At 40.4% G+C, this 23,610-nt stretch overlaps 2 protein-coding genes across 3 annotated transcripts in view; one reads left to right on the top strand and one right to left on the bottom strand.

Annotated features, from left to right (window-relative positions):
- Positions 1 to 5: 5 nt before the first annotated feature.
- miga1 (mitoguardin 1) lies at positions 6 to 19,003 on the bottom strand. Its single transcript, XM_012920212.4, has 16 exons — positions 18,893 to 19,003; positions 16,882 to 17,038; positions 12,813 to 12,984; positions 9,367 to 9,485; positions 8,526 to 8,658; positions 8,240 to 8,376; positions 6,568 to 6,691; positions 6,258 to 6,352; positions 5,124 to 5,233; positions 4,880 to 4,952; positions 3,389 to 3,475; positions 3,185 to 3,283; positions 2,957 to 3,091; positions 2,786 to 2,839; positions 2,509 to 2,625; positions 6 to 2,066 (listed from the first exon to the last, which is right to left on the bottom strand). Exons 2-16 carry the CDS (start codon positions 16,978 to 16,980, stop codon positions 1,848 to 1,850), a joined length of 1,773 nt encoding a protein of 590 aa, XP_012775666.1. The 5' UTR covers positions 16,981 to 17,038; positions 18,893 to 19,003; the 3' UTR covers positions 6 to 1,847.
- Positions 19,004 to 22,794: 3,791 nt separating this feature from the next.
- Positions 22,795 to 23,610, top strand: part of usp33 (ubiquitin specific peptidase 33) — a 28,318-nt gene continuing 27,502 nt past the window's right edge. For both annotated transcript variants that reach the window (XM_012920231.3, XM_004555232.4), the window contains exon 1: positions 22,795 to 22,961. The gene's annotated coding sequence lies outside the window, so the exon portion shown is untranslated. The remainder of the gene's footprint in view (positions 22,962 to 23,610) is intronic.

Below are 23,610 nucleotides of genomic sequence, written 5' to 3'. Positions count from 1 at the left end.
CAGTCTTTATTTGCACACATTCAACTTTATTTCACCAATCGGTCAAAACAGGTAACACTTTAACATTGTATGATATGATCCCAGCTGAACAACAAACACTCGTTTCTTGTAACCTTTCTGGACTTAGTCTGGAAAAAAAAATCAGAACAAAGCAATCTCCATCCAGTCTATACGCATGTTTGAATTTCAGAAGTCTACAGCTTAAGAGATAAGTGCTCACGGTGATCTATTACGTATGTGAACACCTAAAATGCAAAACTTGAAAGTGGACCTATCCTCTTTTTACAGTGGTGGATGATTTTGCATTAATCATGGCTAAAGTTACTGAAGTCTATCTAATCCCGGTGAGCTCCATGTGTCATCAGTGAGAGCAGTTCTCTTCAACATGGTCATCTGAGACATGGTGATGAGAGCACAACAGCCCTGCCCATCTCGGAGGGAAAGCCAATCAGATAAAATCTGGCTTAATGCAGTATACCAAGATGGGGAATGACTGCTGGTGGAGCAGTGACATGGAATGAAACCAAGCTGGCTCAATGAGACTTTAATAGGCAGGACAAAATGTTTGCTGATGCAATCCTGCTGATCTTCACCTTAGTTCAGCTTGTATTGCTTTTTTTAAATTATTATTATAAATAGTTAATGACTAAGAATTACCAGACAAATGGGGATTATTTTGAACTTTGAATCATGCAAAGCTACACCAGTTGGGAGCAAGAATAATACTGTGCTCATTGACAGTTCTGTATGTCCACTTTTAAGACAACATTTGGAGATTGCAGTAGACTGACACCCCAGACTTGACTCTACATTTTCTACTTCTGTAGGAGCTTGAGCTTCAAGCATGCAGTGTATATTCTGTACACAGTAACTGATCTGCAGGACAGACATTAACACACTACAGTATTTTTTTAAAAACTTCCCAGATGATTGGAAACATGAAGACCGTGGGCTGACATTCAGCGACAAACACAAGGCTTGAATATTTGCATTTACAATAAGGCTTTCTGTGTTTCTGCCCGTCATGAAAAACAGAGCGGCACAAGTTGTACAGCAGCTGGGCAGATGTGCAGTCGCGATGTGTCGACTTAATATCATAATGGCTTTGGGAGCTTTGTGTGCTAAACTTTAATATTGCATAAAAGTTCTGTGGCTTGTAGTGTCAAAAAAACCAAAACAAAAACTTTTCCCCCTTTCAAGTAAAGAAACTGAATCGCTGCATTTTATCTCCTATTCAGCACATTTCCACCTCTTAAACCGAGGCCCTTTGTTCAGCGAAGAGCAGCTCTGGGCATAAAGCATGTCCTCGCGTCTGTGAGAGCGATCACTAACCTATTAATGCATGCAGATGCTATTTCTACAAATAAGCTCTGCACCTGTCTGCTGTATAATAAAATAAATTACCTCTTCGTTCACAAACTGCTCTTAATGGCATTAAAATTCCCTCAATTTACATAACATAACACCTACTGCAACAGATTCCAAGCCTGCCTCAGTTTATTACTACACAAGTTCATATTTAATAAATATTATTGCTGTTCTCTTTGAACCTTTTAAAAGCGCTGCTATGGCACATTGAAAAGCGGCCAGGGGAATAAGAAGAGGAAGTGGAGGCCACACCAGAGACCGTGAGCATGCCTGAAGACAGACGGCTGGTTCAGTTTACGTGGATCCACTGACTTTGGACATCATGACACTGGCATGATGGGAGACATAATGAGTTGATTTCACAGACTGCAGGTGAGCTCACACCTACAGTTTCCTTTGGTCCAACATTTGGTGTGAACTCACCCCTGAACGAATGCTGGGACTGACTTGTGTAATATTTAAAGACTTGGCCGTGTCTCTCACTGCACTCGTGCCTCCAGCAGGGCACTGGGAACCAGGTGCACCGGTGGTGAGTTACACCCATTCAGGTACCGCAGCGAGTCGGCTCCCAGGTAGGCGAGCAGCAGTTCCGAGCGTCGGTGGAGCAGCTGGAGCACGTCGTCCGCCAAACTCTCCACCGAGCAGTAACGCACTTTATCCAGATCAAAGATGTCTTTCAGGAAGTGCAGCACCTGGTCCTGCAGGAGAAACAGGACTCATGAGTAACTCAAAATTCATCATTAAGGGTGCAGGAAGGTCGTCAAATGTCGTCCACAGGGGGGAACGAGTTAAGACTGGGAGGTTCAGATTGTATAAGCTCTTTAGTTTTTTTCCTTTTCCCCTAATCATAATATGGTTTTTAAAATCAGGGGCAGATTTAAGGATCTCAGAATAGATATTACAATACAAAGAGTTTTAAAAGGCTGCTGACTCCCAGTCCTGCAAACATCCCAAATCTCAAACTTACACTTTTTTCTCAACTACATTTACTTTTAGTTAAGTACAAAAACTCGTTTAAAAGCAGTGGTTGAACAAGATTAATTCTCATTTTCGTTCCAAATTTAGTCTAAATCTCATCCACTGACACAAAACAGTCCATGTTTAAAACAGGACACTCGCAGATGTTCCTCATGTTCTAACCTTGAAGAAGCAGCACAAATCGTGCAGGGAGCCCTTTGGCCCCAGGAAGCCCCACGCCAGGACAGGGCCGATCTGTTCACACACGGAGTAGAAATGGGCGATGAAGCCGTCGGACACCTGAGAGACAAACGGCACAGAGGCGTTCAGATCTACCTGCTCATTTCTGTATTTATAGAAATAAGTTATTTTAACCCTACATCACATTTCAGGTAAAGAGATATTTCCTCCAGCGCCACCCTCCTGTTACTGTGCATTTTAAAAGACCTCAGACTCGTACCTTCATGTGCTGCCTCTTCTGCTTCAGCACTGACCAACAGCTTGATGCCACCGCCTGTGAAACAAATACATGTCAGATTCAATGAAAACTCACTTGTGTTAACTGCTTTGCCTTTCATGTGTCTCAGTGGTATGTATACATATGCAGGTGCTATTTTGTAGTTTTACTCACTGTCTCCTTGAAGGAGCTGTTGAGCCAGCGGTTGTTGATCACGTTCTGGATGGAGATGGGTGGATTCTCCAGGTCCTCGAAGGAGTCCATCAGAATGAAATCCAGCACGATGTCGTAGAAGTTTAGATGCTTCACCTGGTGAAGAATGTCAAGCAAAGAGAAGAAAGGAAAAATGCTGTTCGACCGATTTAAGTCGTGTTGGATCACAGGTCAGAGAATCACACTTACCCCCCGCGCGGCGAGTTCCAATTCTGTGTTTTCCCAGTGCTCTGTGTGCTCCAGGAAGGAAATCATCTCTTCAAACACTTCCTCAAATCTCTTTGGGCTCTGAAAACCGAACAGCAACATGTGAGGTGGAGAACAGCTCATACAATTAAATTTTTTTTTTTTATTTCTATTTTCTAAATCCGTTATCTGTATTTTCAGTTTTACCTTTTGTGCTTTGACTATAATGGAAGACAGTATTTTCTTTCCTGTGTCGGCCAGAAACGTCCAAGTTGTCCTGTCACACAAAATGAGCTGCAGACAAAACAAAATTCTTTAATTATTTTTAATTTTCAATACATAGTGAACAATAATCTACAGTTCAAAAATTACAACTGTGGTCTGGAATTCAATGAGCAGGAGGTCTGCAGTGTTTCTCTGGCTAATTCAACAGCAACACAGAAATACTATTGAGAATAAAGCCAAAATATCCAAACAGGCAATCAGGAAAAATGCCTTAATATTTTTAATTGGGAGCATTTATCTTACCCTATTAATTCAAGTCAAGTCAAAGTTCTATAGCACATCTTAAACAACAGGTTATACAAAATAAACACTATACCGAATAACAACAGTAAACTATACACTAAAAATAATAAAAGTCATAAGAAATTAAATAAGACTGTTTGCATGATCAAAGCCAGGGTTACCCTGTCACCTTAGTTTCACCTAATAATCTGCCCAGTAGTTTGAGAGCACTGGTCTATTACACGTCTTATGAGCTGTGAGTATATTCTTTACGTTTTGTGAGTGTGAGCCTGGTTCTGCTGGAGATTTCTTCCTCTTAAAAGAGAGTCTAGCAAAGTTTTGTCAGGGGGGCAGGTAGGGCATTAACAGTGAAAAGGGGGCACAAAGAAATACTTTTCTTTCTTATTGTCATGTCTAGCTTTTAATAAATAATTATCTGAATCTTACAACCAAAGTTTTCATCTGATGTAAAATGTATAGATTTGATATAGATGCATTTTCTTTTACGTGTGTATTAAATTAAAGTTGATTACGTCAGTTAAGCATTACGAGGCAGAGGGTGGTTCCCCATTTTATTTTATTTTTTTGTGTTCGGAGTTGGCGACCCTATTAATTAGGTTGCTTAATATATCCACTAAGTACTCTTTAAAACACCGGAATAGGGAGTATGCTGCAGGTTTAAGTTTATTAGATTGATCAGTATTGTTGATCTATGAAATATTTTGTATATTTTTTGCATACAGGTATAACAGAATAGCTTTAGTTTTGTTTTGTTTTTTATTTAAACCTGAGTATGAACTTATACAAAACACAGCAAGATATTTTAAAAAAAAAAACATTTTATTGATTATAAAATACACTATATCGGATTTATATCGGTATCGGCAGATATCCAAATTTATGATATCGGTATCGGACATAAAAAAGTGGTATCGTGCCATCTCTAGTCTTTACCTTACAACATAAAGTGCCTTGGGGCGACTGTTGTGTGAAATAAAACTGAACTGAATTAAGCACAACAGATCAGATAACATAAAGCTACCTGACCCTTTTTCCCCCCTCCTTCAGCAAACATCCACATCAGGCAAACTCAGCCACAATATTCTAGTTTTACTGTTGTGCATCAGAAGTGGAGACTATCATTCATCTTAGCATACAGTCTTTGGTGAGCACCATCTTACTGAACCGTACCTGCCACGCCTGCCGCACACAGTGCAGCTTAGCCAGGAAATCCAAGTCCCCGAGACACTCCAGCATCTCAGTTCTGAGAGTGAAAATCAAGAGAAACCTCTCATTTAACTGCCAGCAGACGATCGGGAGAACAAAATAAGAAAGTTCATGCTGTCATGCCATCAAATTTCACAGTGGGACGATCACAACGCTGTACAAGTTTCCCTGACTGTCTTCTATACGACGTGTGTTAATGTCTGATTACCGCAGCACTCTGCAGGAGATACTGCCATCCTCAGCCATCTTCAGCGCCTCCTCATACAAAGGGTGATGTCCCAGAGTGAACACACTCCTCAGCTCTCTGTGCTCGGACATCTGAGGTGGAGACAGATAGCAAAGGCATTATGGACTGAACAATGAAGGGTACATAAGATGTTGTTATTCACAATGTTTTATTGTCTGCATGAAACCAAAAACAAGAAATGGTGAAATAAAAACATCATTTTTATTAAGAATTATTATTAAGAAACTAATATTAACGCATAAACTTTGCCCAGGCCAGAAAAAACAAAACAAAAGGCTGCTAATAATTTAATTGCCATTTCTAAAAGGATGTTTAACACACAATCCTTGTAAAGCATTGTTATCTTTCTGCAGGGAGGACGTTAAAGTCATTGGTGTGTAAACTTAGCTTGTACACTCTGTAAACACACCACCAGTGATTCTTAAGAACCAGTTTATTTTAGTGATATGTGGGTCAAGTGCGCCAGTAGCACCTTGAGCCCCCACTGAGACTTAATGAGTAAAGGCGATAAACAGAGAACTGGTAAACACCGGGTGGTGAACCCAGAGGAAGAGCAAAGCTTCCTGAGTCAAACTCCTGCTGCGAATCAGTCGGAGCTTTAAAGGTTCAGACAGTTTTAGTTTAAGACCTTTCCTGATTTCACCTCCTCTCCTCGTGCTTTGTTCCCAAACCACATGGCTGTGAACAAAGTGCTGTGGTTAACTAACCGAAGCAGGATCTCCTGATTTGTGACAAGTCGTGTATGTTTTTCATGTTTTACAAAGGTGGTGAAAAACTTCTGAATAGAAAGAAACCAATTCAGAATTTATATAAACAAAAACGTATGTTTGAATCACTCCTTCCTGCTTTTTTGTTCTTTAAAATGAAGGAAATGTAAATTTGAAAGAAATCCAAATGAGATTTGTTTTTTACTGAACCAAAATTAATTTTTTTTAAATGCTGTATTTTTAAATTTTTTTAATACTTTTCCTTGCAACCAAAAGCAAAATATCAAGACTGATTTATTTTTTTACCCTTTACACTAAACAACTGACAAAAAAAGGACTGTAGAAGAACTCCAGAGGTGTTAATGGGAGGATTTGGTGCTTCTGTTACCTCAGCTGCAGACACAAACGAGTCAGTGGAGGCGATGCTGATGCTGTCCCTCAGACAGGCGTCATCTAACTCTTCTCTGGACAAAATGTCTGCCACTGTGTAAGGGAAACAGAACAGGAATCGTCACACATATATTTACAATTTTATAAAAAAAATAAATAAAAAAAAAAGAGTCCTCCAGCACACCTGCTCACACACACAAAATTATATATGTGCACTGGCTTCCTGCTTTGCTTCACGCTGTCTTTTACTGCTGTGCCTATTTTTCTGTGTTGGACAAAAAGAACTGCATAATGTTTCAGTGACTCACCCTGGCTGCTGCTGTGGGATGAGGGCTCTGACATCCCCAACACTCCCTCAAACTCCTCCTGGAGGCGGTAAGCCCTGTGCAGCAGAGCCTTCAGCCTGTGGATGAACTCTGCGCTGATGACGTCCTGAACACACAAACAATCAAAGAAACTTGACTCCTAACAATGTAAAGATTTGTCTTAATTTCGGTAGGGATAACCGAGTTCTCAGGCGCACTAGATAAGAGTTGTGCAAACCATCAGGTTAAGCTGCTGGTTTGAGACTTAAAAAATATCAGATTCTTGAAAATTTGTTCAGTAGACCAAATGTAAAATGTAGAAAATAGCATTTTTTCTTATTTTAAAAGAGTATTTGCAGCTCTTTCTTGGGACTCTCATGTGACCTCATTTCTAAGTAGCTTTAAAAACGCATTCGATCGTACTGGCTTTCCTTGACACAAGTCAAAGCTGCAGCCAGAGCTGTGTTTGGGTGCAGACTTAACTACTGATTCAAAACCCCTCCAATCTCGTTAGAGACCCAATTAGTGTGCTGTTATGCAATCCAAACTCTGACACACAGGTGGGCTGTCAGTGCTGGTTATTCCGGTAGTTAGCGACCTGTAGTCTCATCTGCATTGTGTCTGTGGGCAGCATGATCTCTAAAACTCTACCTTCCTCTGGTATTAAAGAACAGAGCACAGAAAATATTGGTGGGATGTGAATCAATACATCTACTGTTTGGTATCAGACAGATGTTATGCAACCGTTTTCTTTTTTGAGAAAGAAAACACATATGAGCTATTTGCATGTTGCGCCAAAAGAGGTATTTTATGGCAATTCTACAAAAGTCATTTTAAAAATGAAGAGCCCACTTATTTTACTGGTTTACTTTTTCCAAAGGATGTCTGGACTCTCACTAACTGATCTGTACTGTGTCAGAGCATGGAGGTTAATCAAAGTTAACCTCCTTCCACTAGGTTGATCGCTGCATTCTGCGCTATGACATGATGACATGGCATGATCACCAACTACGCTCAAGCACACAACTCCAACGCTTCCTCAACTCCATGGAAAACTGCTGTCTTTCTGAACAAATCTATGAGGCATGATTGAGATCGGGGCTTCTAAAAATGCTCCAATTAATCCACAGCATGCATAAAATTATGAACCTAGTTGTGCTCTCCAAGAGGACCTTTCAAGCTGTGCTGTAAATGCATGTAAGAAAGAGCAAGGGAGCTTAAAAGAGCTGACATGGCGAAACAAACTGAAGCATACTTGGGCCTCGTTAAGATCAATGTGAGAGCAGGCCGGATGCAGAAGTGAGGAAGAGTGATGGTACAAGAGGATTTAACTCAGACTCTTCTTAGGTGAAGCGTTTAAGGCACGGCCAAAGGAGGAGATTATGTCTCTCTCAGCTGGTTTGGGAAAAACCTCTGTGCTCATAGGGAGGTCTGGGGGATTTCTGCGAAATGGACCCAAATGGATGGTTGGACCTCTTTTCTACTCAGTCATAGTTATGTAATCAGTAGAATAATTCTTCTGAATTAGGGGGAAATTTTGGTCTCAGTAATTTGCACCACACCTGTTGTGTACACATGTCAACAACATACATCTTGATACCATTTGCACTCAGACTGTGCTTCTCTTGTTTTGGCTACAGTCTACAATAAGACTTGTATGGAGTGTTTGTCTCACCTCCATGCTCTGCTCAGCAATGGTGTCTCCAGCTCCAATTTTGACTGAGGCACAGCTCGCATCGTCCTCAGCATGCCTGCTCCTGAATGTCAGCGCCTCCTCCCACCGCCGCAGGGCCTCCTCGAATAAATCCATACCTGAGAGAAACACACACAGACTGAGTCTCCGAAAGCAATCAATGACTCAGCACCTCCAATTTTAAACACTGCAACCCACCAAAAACTATTACAGTACATTCAAACAGTATTACTGGATACTGGTACATAGTACACAGAGGTTTCTTTACCCATTAGGTACAGGTTCTCAGGTGTGGTGACAGGTAGGTTGAGCACACTGCAACTGTCAGCATCCTCCACTCCGTCCCAACAGGTGGAGTCATTTGCACAGGTACTGCTGCTGGATGAGTTCAAGCTTTTTACCTGCACAAAAACACAAAAGCAGAACAAAGTCGAACAAACATCAACAAGTTTTACTAATACAAGACTGGAAATGATGAAATTAAACAGACATTACATTAATTTAATGTGTTTTTGGTTACAAAGATAATGATCCTACATAGGCACCACCTAAAAAGAACACATCATTAGTAAATACTGTTTACAGCATCTAATACTTAAAGGTTCATCGTATAATTTAAGGTTCCCTGTTCTTCTGAACATGAGACAAACGACACTCAGTTTTTTTTCCTGTTTTTTCACCAAGTTAATGAAAAAATGAAGACAGACCCCACTTAACTTCTGCTTTTATTATTAATGCCCACTAAGGGTTATTTAATCCTGAGTGATGATATGCCTGTCAGATCCTGACGCTTACTCAAAGAATAAACTTAAACTTTATTTTCAGTGGTTGCTTTGGTACTCCTGCATGTTATTTTTTAAGGAATAAAGAAATCATCACGAGTCCTAAAGGCAGTAAATATTCACCACCTCTGGTTTGTGGATTTTAGGAGTATATGAACAAAAACATGTCAGACACAAAACATAAACAAGTTAAGTTTTCTTCTTTAATTTCAAAGCTTTCCAGGTAGTATCACATAAATATTTTTGCATCATGTCTCCTGGTTATGTCATTTTAGATAAAATTTATCTTTAAATGCAGTCTAAACACACTCCGTGCTCTTATCTTACCGAAGCCAGGCTCATGACAGATCCAGACAACTTCCTGTAACCTCCTGCAATGAGAACCAGATCAGAGGAGTAGCCATTCTTGGAGTTGAGGGAGAGCGTGATGTTTTGGCTCGTATTATCTGAGAAGATAAAGATGAGAGTTCAGAGATGAGGTTTCACAGAAAGATCCGACTATAATACCAGGATTACACAGTGGACATGTCAAATTTAACATCTGGGTAACTTTTTCTGGAAAGCCTCCATGGTATTTTAATAATTAACTTTGCTGAAGCCGTTTTTTGCCAATTTGATTCAAACACAGCAAACAAAGGTGTGCTTTGATTTACACACAGTGATACAGTGAAAGTCCGAGTGGGGACAAAGGTGGAGAAAAGGCATCAGACAGGCAGCTCGTTGAGAAACGCCTGTTCAAAAGGTCTTTGCAAGAGAAATAGATGTGGCAGCAAATACTCAGCTGACTGTGAATGCCAACAATCCAGATATCAGATAGATGCCAACATTTAATTTAACTTTCGTGCTACAATTTCAGGAGCAAAGTGAAGGAGGAGATGAAGGCAGTACAGCGGGAGGTGAAACGCTGCCTGAGGGAAGCAAAGGACACCTACAGGAGGAAGGTGGAGCAGAAGTTGGAGAGGAACAATATGAGGGAGGTCTGGAATGGTGTGAAAACCATCACAGGCCACAACACCAAGAAAAGCACAGTGGGGGGGACTGTGGAGAAGGCAAACGAACTCAACAACTTCTTCAACAGGTTTGACCAGCCCACAACCCCCCCCTCACCCACTACAGAGTCCAATCCCCACTCTCCTACCTCCCTCGCTTCCCCCCCTTCCTGACACCATGACATCCCCCTCCTCCAATCCCTCTCTCAGCAGCAAGACATCTCCCCCCCTCCCCTCTTCCCAAACATCTCCCAGTGTCACAGTGGATCAGGTCAGGAGACAACTGAGGAAGCTTCGCCCCAGAAAGGCAGCAGGCCCAGACAAGGTGTGTCCTAGGATGCTAAAGGCATGTGCTGCTGAACTTGGGGAGCCGCTACAACGAGTCTTCAACCTCAGTCTGCGACTGGGGAGAGTGCCCGCCCTATGGAAGACATCCTGCAACGTCCCGGTCCCCAAAAAGAACCGGCCCAATGAGCTGAATGACTTCCGACCGGTGGCACTGACGTCACATCTTATGAAGACTCTAGAGCGGCTCTTCCTCAACCTCCTCCGACCACAGGTACAACATGCCCAGGACCCGCTACAGTTCGCCTACAAGGCAGGTGTCGGAGTGGAGGATGCCATCCTGTACCTCCTACACAGAGCCCACTCACACCTGGATGGGGGAAAAGGCATGGTCAGGATCCTGTTTCTTGACTTTTCCAGTGCCTTTAATACCATCCGGCCCTGTATGCTTCAGGAAAAACTGAACAGGATGGAGGTGGACCCCTGCCTGGTGGCTTGGATCTCCGACTACCTCACCGACAGACCACAGTACGTCAGGCTGAAGGACATCACGTCTGACACAGTGGTCAGCAGCACAGGAGCACCACAGGGAACTGTGCTGTCCCCTCTTCTCTTCACCCTGTACACCTCTGACTTCTGCTACAACTCTGAATTATGCCACATTCAGAAGTTTGCAGACGACACAGCCATCATGGGGTGTATCTGGGATGATCAGGAAGAGGAGTACAGAAGTCTGGTGAGGAACTTTGTCGCATGGAGTCACACAAACCACCTGCAACTCAACACCTCAAAGACTAAGGAACTGGTTGTGGACTTCGGGAGGTCTAGAGCAGGTCCACTGCCGGTTCAGATAGAGGGGGAGGAGGTGGAGGTGGTCAACAAGTACAAGTACCTCGGGCTGTGGGTGGACAATAAACTGGACTGGTCATGCAACACAGAGCACCTGTATAAAAAAGCCCAAAGCCGACTGTACTTCCTCAGGAGGCTGAGGTCTTTTAACATCTGCAGGAAGCTCCTGAGGATGTTTTACCAGTCGGTGGTTGCTGGAGTACTTTTCTATGCTGTGGTGTGCTGGGGGAGCAGCACAGCAAAGAAGGACTCATGCAGGCTGGAGAAACTGATCAGGAGGGCTAGCTCTGTGGTCGGCATGAAGCTGGACACTCTGGTGACAGTGGCAGAGAAAAGGACATTAAAGAAACTGATGGACATTATGGACAATGCCAGGCATCCTCTGCACACGGCCATTAACAACCAGAAGAGTCTGTTCAGTGACAGGTTGCTTCTCCCAAAGACAAGAACTAACAGACTTAAAAACTCCTTTGTCCCACACGCCATCAAACTGTTTAACTCCTCTCTGGAGGGGAGAGGGAGGGGAAACAGGAGGACAAAGGAGGGAACAACTAAGCTGTAGTGCCTCTTCACCTCACTGTGCAATACCTTTTGTGCAATACTTTTGTAAATAGTCAATGGTGCAATAGACTCAATACTTGAAATGTGCAATTCACTTGTATTTTTATTTTTATTCCTATTTATTCTATTTATCCCCTTCGTATATTTTATTTATATTGTCTCTGTATTTATATATGTGTGTGTGTATAACTCTGTAACTTCTGTCGGTGCTGTGCTTTTTTGGAAATCGAATTTCCCAGAGGAACCCACCCGAGGGATTAATAAAGTTCTATCTTATCTTATCTTATAAACAGAGCTGAGGGTAACAGACCCATTGCTAAACAATCAAGCAGGTAGCTTATAGTTACTAAAGAAAATAAAAATCAATGCATCCTAGTTTTTCCACAATATTTTACTTCATGCTATAAATGGGGAATAAACACCCTGAAGCCTCTCTCTGTGCTCATATAGCACAGAAGCAGCTCCGCCATTCTTTCTGTGCCACTGCACAAATTAATGTATCAGCCCAACCAACTTCTCTGTCAGAAACCCAGCACGAGTGTTAGGTTAGCGGATGTTCCCAGAATGAAATCAGGTTTGAAAAGATCCTCCTGTCATTGTTAAAACCTCTGTAAACATTTTCCCTTTATTAAACCTAAAACTACTTTTGGCTGCTCGCTCATTCAAAACAGGCTGGCCACAGCAGATAAGTCTGCATGTTTGATTTGGAAACGTTTTCCTCCTCCCAGGACCAAACCCGGGATCATTAGCGTCTTGGGTGATGCTGTAAAGCTATACACTATGGACCCACTAAATCTATTGTATCAAAAAGAAAGGAAATGCTCTCTTAAACTGCTCAGCTGACTTCCCTTAATTCATCGTTTCTTTTAAGTTCTCTTTAGGACTCTAATTTTCCTGGAGGAGATTAAATGAGTTAAACCATTTATCTAGAGCCTGCCTTTTCAAAGTTCAAAGTAATACAGGAGTGGCCTCGCACGTCAGTCTTGTTACATCACACACCAGTAACTGGGCTGACACTAAATGGAGATCACAGGCCAGTGAGCTGCTGGTTGAAGAGGAAAGAATTAAATCAGTGTGAGGAGATCTTACCATTCTCTCCTGCGGCTGGGGGGTGAAACTCTAAACCAGCCTGCTCCCAGTGCTGTGGATGAACCTTCTTTCTGCCCTTCCTCCTCTGGAAACGTCGAGCGAGGAAGAGGAGGGAGACAGCACCAAAGGCTGTGGCAACTACCAGTTTCTTGGTGTCTGTGCTGACGCTCACCTGGGGAAAAGAAAGAGAAGAAGAGCATCAACTCAGATTTTCATACACCCCAAATGTTTTTATTCTGTACGTTGTCAATATATGCACTGCATCACATGCAGATTTTAATGATTTAAAGTCTGTTTTCCGGCAGCTTTTCATCCTGTACTTTGTAAAAGAATCATAACCTTTTTTGTGAGCATACAGATTAAAAATGAATTGACACATACCGAGGACCTCTTTATATACAACACAGGGACAAAAGCCTTCTCTAGAATAGAATAGAATTAAACTTTATTGTCATTGCACATGTCGCAAGTACAAGGCAACGAAATGCAGTTTGCATCCATCCATCAGTGCTTTAGCCATGATATAGATATATTACAAAATATATATTAGCAATAATATATTTATATAGATATTACAGAAATGGGTCTGTTATAGGTATGAGGGTACAAAAGTGGGTATGTTACAATTTATTTTAATAAACTCAGCCGTCTGCTCCTTGCTATCTAAAATATAACAGGACACCGGAGTATATTCTGGAGCATCTCACACTTCTGATAATCAGTTGTCTGCTTGACGTTCATTCAGCTGTGTAAAAACTATAACTTTAATCTCAGCCAAACTGATTTACTCAGGAACAAATAAAATACTGAAAAAAGCCAAACAATAACATTTTTAAGTTATCTAAGTTACTTATATATCATGTTTAACCTGAGTAGCGAAAGATGGCGGTGGGTTTGAAAACGATTTGCCGGGAGTCCGGTGTTCTCACGGGCTCTAGTGAGCCTTGAACCCCGGCTAGCTATCGAGCTAGTGGGTAACAGACGTCTCCGAAAACGTCGGAGCGCTTTTGAAATATTTGGTGTCTTATTAAAACTGAGCAGATATTTGAAGTTTACACAGCTACATTTCCGCCTGAAAATATTTTAAACGTTTATTTTGTGACCCAGAAAGAATAATAGGAGTAACATTAAAACTAACTAGCTGCTGCCATTGTTGAAAACTGAGCAGGGCCACGATGGACCGCGCTATGAATTCTGGGACACAGCTTCTTCTTCTTCGGGGTTTAACGGCAGCTGGCATCCTTGTACATGCAGTGCTGCCATCTTCTGTTTCAGTCCGTTATCACACTCTTAAATCCTACTACTTATTCCTGCATCTTTTGGGATATTACAAAGCTTCAAACGACAACTATTAAATTAGTCGTATACGATTTTGATAGTCGACGTAATCGTGACTAGTCGACTAATCGTGGCAGCCCTAATGTTCAGTCCATTATTTTAACGTGGGTCAGATGTCAGGAGGCAGAAGAACATAAACAAAGAAAAATACAAAAACAAAGATGAATAAATAGACAAAATAATTATGAAATGATGCAAGGGATAGATTAGTTTGCTGCGGATGCTCCATTTTTAGTCCTGTTTGAACTGATAGATTTCCCTCCTTTGTTTTCATGAATACAACCCTGCCCATTATTAGCAGATGGCACTGTGTTATAATTTTGTTATAGACAACTTTATCTTAAAGTATCATATACACAATAAAATGTCAAAATTATATATATATTAAAAAAAATAATAATAGTGAAAACATATTTTCCCCTCTACAGTAAGAAGACCAGGTCTAACAGTCATGCTGAACATTTCTGACAATCAGTCAGGAGAACGAGATAAAACAAACAGACACCGTGCAAAAACATCAAAACACACCCAACGACACCATGCCAAACCAAAAGCAACCAGGTGCCTTTCATACACTACGCCCTACAGGTAAAACTGCCCTTTAGAAAAAACAGAGTGTGTCACGGGTGTTACAATTCTAAAACCACGACAAATGTCCAGATATCATGTCACGGTTCCACTTTCCTGTACTTCCCACATGTAGCTGTTCATGTCCAGTTAACTCATTCACTGCCATTGACGTCTATAGCCGTCAATGGCAGTGAATGAGTCAATGGATTTAACTCATTCACTGCCAACGGCTGGCAGTGAATGAGTTAAAGCAAGGCAGTGCGATGTTTAAAGTGGTTTTTTTTGGAATATACAATGAATAGTTTATTTTTTTTAATGAAGTATATTGTTTTTCTTCAAAATTAAATCAAGATAACATTACTAAGCCTGCGGTGAAAATACATTTTTCCCCTTTGTTTTTTGCCTCTGTCAGTGCGCACCAGGGTGGCTGTGGATACAATATAGCTTCCCATCACCAGTGTGTGAATGTGTGTGTGAATGGGTGGATGACTGGATGTGTAAAGCGCTTTGGGGTCCTTAGGGACTAGTAAAGCGCTATATAAATACAGGCCATTTACCATTTAATCATTCTCATAAAGACACACCAAACCAAACAGTTGAACAGCCTTAAAAAACCCCAACAAACATAAAACATAAAGATGGAATACTGATCCCAACATCTAAAAATTGATCCCAAGTTTCTTTGTGCGTTTCAACAGTCACAATAATATTATAGGGCTGTAAGAAAAAAATAATTTGAATGAAATTATAACTCTGGCTTGCAGAAATGATTAAAAAAAGATAATGGAGATAAACGATCTTCAATGTTGTTCTTGTTCTGTTTTTTTTTAGCCCCCCCAAATACATACTACTAAATAAATAACCAATCCATTGACCATTTCTACTTTCTCAATCATCCTTGATTTAATGAAAGTTCAAGGAAACCCTCTGTTAGCCATTTTTTAAGTTAAATAAATCCAAAATGTTTCCAAAGATTAGTACATTTTTCTGACCAAGTACTGCCCAAGGTAATTGGCGTTATAATTTTTGCCATAATCTTATAGCATTAAACAACTTGTGAAAGATGGAAAGGAAGGAGCTGCATTCAGTGCAACACTTGTCTGCCCGATGAAAAGTTAACTGAGGACGCATGCCTCAAAGTCTAACGGATACTGAGGTAATATGAGGCAGCGCAGACGACCCGCCATCCGCCTGTCACATAAATGTTAAATAATCAATTTCAGATAGTGTTTGTAGCCCTCTCCGTTTATATTTAGACACACAGACGTAGCTGCTGCAAATTCTCAACAACTCAGTAGGTATGACAACAGCCATAATATTGACTTTTTAAAAGGTCACTAAATGGACTGGGATGACTGAATAGTGCTGCCAGTGCTTGTACAAGCTGTATTCATAACCGCTGCCATCACGTGTCAGGCATGTTCCAACCAGAATATTCTAATCATATCAGATCTGCTACGTGACTCAGGCCACACAAACACTGTCGCCTTCTGCATAAACACAATAACATGTGTTTATGTGGGTAAATGAAGAGAAATACCAGAGATTCAACACCCTACAGCCACAAGGACCAAGAAAGAAAGTGAAACTGGGGGGAAAAACACCTAAAATACTGACGTGCAAACTACTACTTCACATTTTTGTAAATGTAACAGAAGTCATTCTTAACTTGTTTAAGGAGTTCTACATAAATTGTTTTTATAAGAACTTTCAGTTCAGGAAAAGAAGTTTGCATGAGCTTCTTTAAAACCAGCATGCTTTGAAACGCATTTGCTAGAAAACTGGCCGAGCTGCTCAGTATCTCTCCATCACACGAAGCCTTTAGCTGAACAACTAAACTGCTCAAACAGGTGGTAGACGTTCACATGTAAACAGATACAGCTGCTGGCTCATCTCATCAGGTTTTAAAGGAAAATGATAAACAAGGCAGTTCCATATCCTCTCACAGTGTGTTCCTCTTAATAGAAATATTTCTTACTACACTAATAAATTAAATAAAAATAAAAAAAGAGTGGCAATATAGGTCAAAAGAAAGTGAATAGTCTATATATAGTTCCAATATGAAGGGTCTAATATGAAGTGAATAAATAATTCATTCTTGTAAACCATGCAGTGTGGATATTCTGATAGCTGCTAGGAGCACGTTGAAAAGCATCCTCACCTGTGTCAGGGAGCTGTAGACGGACAGTGGCAAGTCAACCATACGCAGAGCTGCAGTCCTCATGGACAGCTGTGAGCTCGTGAGGGTCTCATGTGTCATTGTGACACTCTGCCCATGACTTGGCAGCTCCCTTATCTTCGACACCGCTCTGTGCAAGCTGAAGAGGATGACATTAAGGGATTTAACCTTGGAAGCTCAGGAAGGGGATATAATGACACTAATACACAAAGCTGTTGGTATTCTGTATGTACTGCTAGGAATACCTTGCTTAAAGTGAGTGAGCAGCCAGTTTTAACGGCATAATATATAATTAAAAGTCAGGGGAAAAAAGCCTGATAACATGCAAACTTTCATTCTTAAACATCACACACTAGAGGATTGCCATGAAAGAAAAGCCTGTAAAATGTATCAGATGCAGTGGTGTCGGTTAATTAAAACAAAACAAGTCCAATCTGATCCCGACCCTCTCAGAATCAGCTCATTCTTTGTACATGTAGCCATGGAAAATTACTTTATCTTCATACTATAAATATTTTCTGAGTTAGGAGCCTTCACAACATGAGTGCAACAGACCGAAACATGAAATTCTCAGGGTTGAAAAACACCTTCTAAGCTTGGTTAAAAACAACCACCAAATCACGTTTACACCGAGTCAAATTGTCACAATTTGGAGTACTGAGAAGTTGAATTTGTGTACTTTTGCTGTTGAAACCATGAAATATCCCATGACACCGAAGCTATAATTAGTTGATTTTGGCTTTTGAGTGTGCACTTTGGCTGGGTGCAAAACTGATTCTCTTACAGCTTTTAAAAAGCTGAGAAAGTGTTTCTAAGCCTAGAAAGCTTCATGTGTTTAGCTCTTGTACTTAATAAGTTATAAGGGCTAAATTCATGGATTTTTAAAAAAAATCAACCCCGTTTACTTTGAGGACTGTAACAATTTTAATAGAACTGAGGTAAAAAATGAAAAATGTTTGTATTACTTAATTAAATATGCACACTTCCATCTAACAGCCAAGTCTAAGTCTGCACAAGACACTCACAGCTGGACGATCCAGCCATTTAAAGCAAAGCCTGAGCCTCATACAGTGCTCGTTGTTAGTCGTAGATGTTTAAAGTTTGCTTGTGTAAGGGTTATGATGTTTGTCAGAAGTATGAGAGTCTGAGAGCCTGAAACTGCAATAACAGAGGTTCAGTTCATTTTTATTTCAAACATATACATTCACCAACATTTCATAAAATCTTTCCATGCAGTTGTTTGAAAAGGAGTAGGCAGAAGAATATACTTATTTAGCCCTACCCCCTCAGGTTTACATCCTCATCATCTAAATTTGAACAACAAAAACGTATACAATGCCTTCAACTTAGAACATAACATCACAAAAAATATTTTCTCATGTTCAACTAAAACTATATTTAGATTTGCTAATTTGCAGAAGAAAATAAACATCAGTTTTAAACATCAGGTAAAAAACCCTTGTGATTTTCTGGAAAAAAAAAAACAACCCATAACTTTTAAAAAGTCTAGGTAAGCAAAGGAAAACTCTTTAGTGTTATATAGGTTTAACATAAAAAGCCTTCGGACTCCACATTAATAAGAGTCCTTACGGATTTTTGTTTTTATTTTAATTAATTACTGCTTTATTTCTCATCTATTCTGAATCATTTGCGTATTTTTATATTCATTATGATATTATTTTAAATGTTAACGGATTTTATCTTCCTCTTCAGTAAGTTCAGTAAGCAAACAAGACACATAAGATCCCCCCCCCCCCCCCCACCTCCCCAGGAGCATCTAAAGTGTTTTCACTGGGGCAAAACGTTGACACCGATAATAATCACATAAGCACATGGTTAAGAAACGCCAACCCGAAGAGCTAACGGCTAACAAGGCTACCGGGGTTAGCTAAATCTATTAAACCAGCTGAAAATAAACACTGTGACAGACAAACTCGAGCTCATCTCTTAGCTGAATGGGACAACATGAAAGCATACATGAATTCAGCGGTACCTTTTTAATATTCCTCCGCAGACACAGCTCCACTGTTTCACTTGGTCCTCGGGCTGACCTCGGCAGCCGCACAGTGAAGGACTCCAGCACCAGCCTGGATTTTCATAATAAAAGCATGTTCGCGCTCAACGTGACTGTGGGCTCCTTGCGCCCTCTTACGGTGTGCCTGTATACACTACAGATTACTACATATATCTATCAGAAATATTAACAGAAATATCAAGACAAAGTTTTACAATAAAGAAAATAAGAAAAATAAAGAGGAAAACAAAGAATCAAACGTTAATTTAAAAAAAAGTGTGATTTTAATCTTTACAAAATGTACTGCATTTTAAGCCGTGATGGACAAAGTTTCCCCATATTCATGTTTTAAAGTCGTTCAAACAAAATTAATTAGTAATCTGTTATTATATATGACTGACCCGGCATGCTCCATCCCTGCTGTTTTAAGTATTCTGGAGAACTTCAGTTCGTTTTCAGGTTATAAATTAAATTTGGGGAAAAGTGAGTGTTTTCCTGTTAATACGGCAGCACGTCAACTTCAACAGTCTGATCTGCCCTTTCGTCTCAGTCCATCTGGGTTTAAGTACTTAGGGATTAACGTGACTCGCTCTTTAGCTGGCCTTAAATCAGCAAATTTGTCTCCTCTTATATCAAGGATCACATCTGATATTCAAAGGTAATCTCCCCCTTTCTTTAATCGGTAAGATTAATGTTGTTAAAATGAACATCTTACCAAAATTTTTATTTTTATTTCAGTCAATTCCCTTATTTTTGCCGAAACATTTTTTTGTTTCACTGGACAAGATTATTGGTTCTTTCATTTGGGGAGGGAAGCCACCTAGGGTCTCTAAAACTTTGCTGCAGCGATGCAGATTTAGTGGAGGACTTGCGTTACCTAATTTTTTAGTCTACTACTGGGCCGCTCACATCCATAAACTTTGCTACTGGCTAAAATCTTCTGGTTCCTCGTGGTGTAAATTGGAGCTATCATCATGTAAGGGCTCATCTTTACCGGCTTTGCTCTATTCCTCTTTACCCGTGAGACCCTCTCTGTACACTGATAATCAGGTGGTTCTTAACACACTCAAAATCTGGTTTCAGTTTAGACGTCACTTTAATTTTGTAATGCCGTCTTCCTCGGGTCCTCTAAGCGACAACCATTTGTTTCCCCCTTCACTTTTGGACTCGACATTTTCAGTGTGGTGTGACAAGGGTATAAAACAGTTCAAACATTTATATGTGGATGGTGTTTTCGATAGTTTTCCCAACTTGTCTTCTCGTTATAATCTCCCTATTACCCATTTGTTTCGCTATTTTCAAATTCGAAATTTTGTTGCCAAGTGTTTCCCAAATTTCCCCTTTACCTCCAGAACAGCAGTGGGAAACTACGTTATCATTTATTCCTCATCACAGAGGAACCATTTCGAAACTCTATGATGCTATTCTGTCTTTTAGTAACCACTCTAATGTTAAGCTTAAGTGTACATGGGAAGAAGAACTGGGATTTCGAATACATGAGGAGTCTTGGGAACAGGCTATAGCGAGAGTACGATCTTCCACCTCCTGTGCTCGTCTTGGACTTATTCAATTTAAGGTCATACACAGGGTGCATTTTTCTAAGTCTAGACTTTCTGAATTGTATCCAGAAGTGGAAAATAAATGTGATAAATGCCATGGTTCTCCTTGTCACCTCGGCCACATGTTTTTTCTGTGTCCTGAGCTACAAGGTTTCTGGACAGGGTATTTTGCTATTTTGTCAACTGTTCTTGGGGTAACTCTTCATCCTTGTCCTCTGATTGCTGTATTTGGGATTCCTGTTCGCTCACTTACACTTGATTCCACACAAAAGGACATTATAGCCTTCACATCCCTACTAGCGAGACGTCTAATATTGTTGCATTGGAAGTCTGTTAAGTGTCCTACTATTTCCCGGTGGCTTAAAGATGTCATGTTTTTTTTAAAACTTGAAAAAATTAAATATACGTTGAGGGGTTGCACAGCCAAATTTTTTCACAAGTGGCAACCCTTTATCTCTTATTTTGCTAGTCTAGAGGTATTGCCTGTTTAACTCTACTTTTGTTACTGTTATATTCCTCTAATATGTTTGATGGTTGTGTTGATCTGTGTGGGACTGGGGGGCGTTGTGGGGTTTTTTTCATATATATGTGTGTTTATTTACTTAGGAAAATGAAGAAAGGTTGATTGTATTTTGGTAACTGCAAGTACTGTTGTTTTCTTTTTTCAATGAAAATATTTAAAAAAAAAAAATTAATTAGTAATCGATAAACATGAACATTTTCTTCTTCTTCTTGCTGCTCCCTTCAGGTGTCACCACAGTGGATCAGTCTGCCTCCATCTCATTCTCCCTGTATGGTCTTCTGTCACACCAACCCTCTACAACTACAAAACTTCCTCTTTTTTGCCTGCCTGGCAGCTCCATGTTCAACATCCTCTTTTTAATGTATCCACTATATTATATATAGAAAGGAAAAGTTGTGCCTTTCAAAGTCATCTATCAAAGGAATAAACCGAGGAAATGGAACGATGAATAAATGAAAAAACTAAAGAATGATTATCACTGAAATTAGATAAGAAATACTACCAGACCACGACACAAAAATCAGCCTGTTGTTCCAGGTCCTGCACAGCTGCTCCTCATCAAGAAGTGTGGTGGTTGTCTGTGAGGAGGAAAGAATTGTTACTGGGAGCAAATAAGGTCTACTGTTGAGGAAAACTTAAGCAAATGTGTGTGCAAAGTCTAAAGGTAAAGGTTGGTGCAAAGAAGTTGCTGCTAAGACATGATTACTCACCTGTCTTTTCTGTGTCCTCTCCAGGGTGTTTGGGCAAATGTTTCCCTGGGATCCGGACACTATTTAAAGGTTGTAGGAGAGGCCATGGATTAAAGGAGTGTGTTTTTGGTCTTCCTCACTGTAAATCCAGCCGCAAAAGGCCGCCTTATCACACAGACTTGGGATCATAGATAGAACTTTGGGGCTGATGCCATCAGAAAAAGCAGCCTTGCTCTGGTTTAGTTTCTCCAAATGTCTCTTAACTTGTTGATTAATTTATTCTTATGTATTATTTTCTTTGGTATGTGTTTAATCTTTTTTATTTTTATTTTTTAAGAAATCTGTTCTCATTCATGCTGTGTGAAACATGGTGGTATAATAACTCTCTACCTTTTGGGTTAATATCTTTGCATTAAATCAATTGTATAATCATATATTTCTATCGCCATGTTTTGCTTTTTGCTATTTTTGTAAAGCTGTAAAATAATAATAACAATCTTCATCATTTGCTTAGCCAAAAAGAAGTGGACAGCAATACAGTTGAAGTACTTAGCAGTCCAGCTGTGTGAGCATCACACTGTAACATAATCGCTCATTAATGTTTATAATCCATTTATAAGAACATTTTGGGACATTAGATGGTGCCACACGAGCGCGATCTGATAGTGGAGCTTTTCTACTGGTGACTGGGGTGGTTGGATCCACGCAGAGGGGATTTCTTCACTATGAAAACACTAGATGGCGCTTGGGATGGGTTTATTACAGGGCATGTTGTCTTTAATGATCACCAAATCATTCTTTTTCCTTTATTGCTACCCATTTTGTCCTTCATGTAAGTGAACTGAAAAAAGTTTAAAGACGCTGGCAGTTTTTTCTCTAATAGTCCATAACTGTCCCATCACATCCGATCCTCAATATTGATAAGAGCGGATCACTAGGCTCAAAAGATAATTAATATTTGCTTTTATGTGACTTACTAATTGAATAATCTACAGTGAGGCTATAATGCTGTTAAAAAAACAAAATTATAGACTGTATAGAATTAAAAATCAAACGTGCAGCAGGATGGGGAGGGCTCGTATGTTTTCTTTAAACCGGAAAAGAGGCGGGGACAGCAGTAACGTTAGCAACCACGCTGAGCGACAGGGACGGTTATCGTTAATGTGAAGAAAGGACTGCACTCTAATATGTTTCTCTAAGTACAGACTGAATTTATGTTGCAGACCGGGAGTACCATCGGATCCACCTGAGAAGCGGCGTCCTTTGGTACCGAGCAGGTAAGGCCGAAGGCTGACGTTGCGGCTGACTGTGCCGTAGTCACTGTGGGATTGTCCCCGATCACAGGAAGCTAACGTTAGCCAGTAAGTTGGCTAACCATTTCACCTAAACACTCTCTCTGGAGGGTAATACGTTCACCTTTTGTTGTTTTTATATGTTCCTTGTGGATATTACGTCAGATAAAATGCTCTTAGGATGGCCGTTAGCATGCTAAGGTTAACAGCGAAATAGTGCTAGTCAGCCCGTGACGCTGTCAACGCCTCGACTGGTTTTGACAGCTCACTTTGGACAAGGCCGAAGCCACACACATCTGTAGTATTCACTGTTTTTATCTACGTGAGGCTAAACCACCCGCTGCTTTAAACCAAGGTAGTTAAACCATGGTCCCTTTTAACTGAGTTTTTTTCTTCTTTTTTTAACATTGTGGCCAATGCTACCCATTTGTAGACAGTCTGTTGCTAAAGTGAGCTGTTAAGCTTTACATGCGTTGTTGTTTTTCCGCCTTCCGGTGTTTATTGTGTTGCTACTTATCATTTCAAAATTTCCCTAAAGATAACAGCTACAGCCACAGCCAGCATCGCTGCTTTCATTAGTGGTGCGAGATTCGGGTTAACGCCCCACCCTGACCGCGCCACCCCTTTGTGCACA

The sequence above is a fragment of the Maylandia zebra genome, linkage group LG18 (assembly GCF_041146795.1).
Source record: "Maylandia zebra isolate NMK-2024a linkage group LG18, Mzebra_GT3a, whole genome shotgun sequence".
NCBI lineage: Eukaryota > Metazoa > Chordata > Actinopteri > Cichliformes > Cichlidae > Maylandia > Maylandia zebra.
Note: the sequence above shows the minus strand (reverse complement) of the source record. Positions and strands in the feature narration are given on the sequence as shown.

Bases quoted from the DNA above. Each gene is read 5' to 3' on its own strand.
- miga1 (XM_012920212.4), bottom strand. From the start codon at position 16,980: ATGACACATGAGACCCTCACGAGCTCACAGCTGTCCATGAGGACTGCA. The intron at 3,476-4,879 runs GTACGGTTCAGT...TTTTGTCTGCAG, and splicing joins GTGTGCGGCAGGCGTGGCAG to CTCATTTTGTGTGACAGGAC. The intron at 3,284-3,388 runs GTAAAACTGAAA...TTCGGTTTTCAG, and splicing joins TTATAGTCAAAGCACAAAAG to AGCCCAAAGAGATTTGAGGA.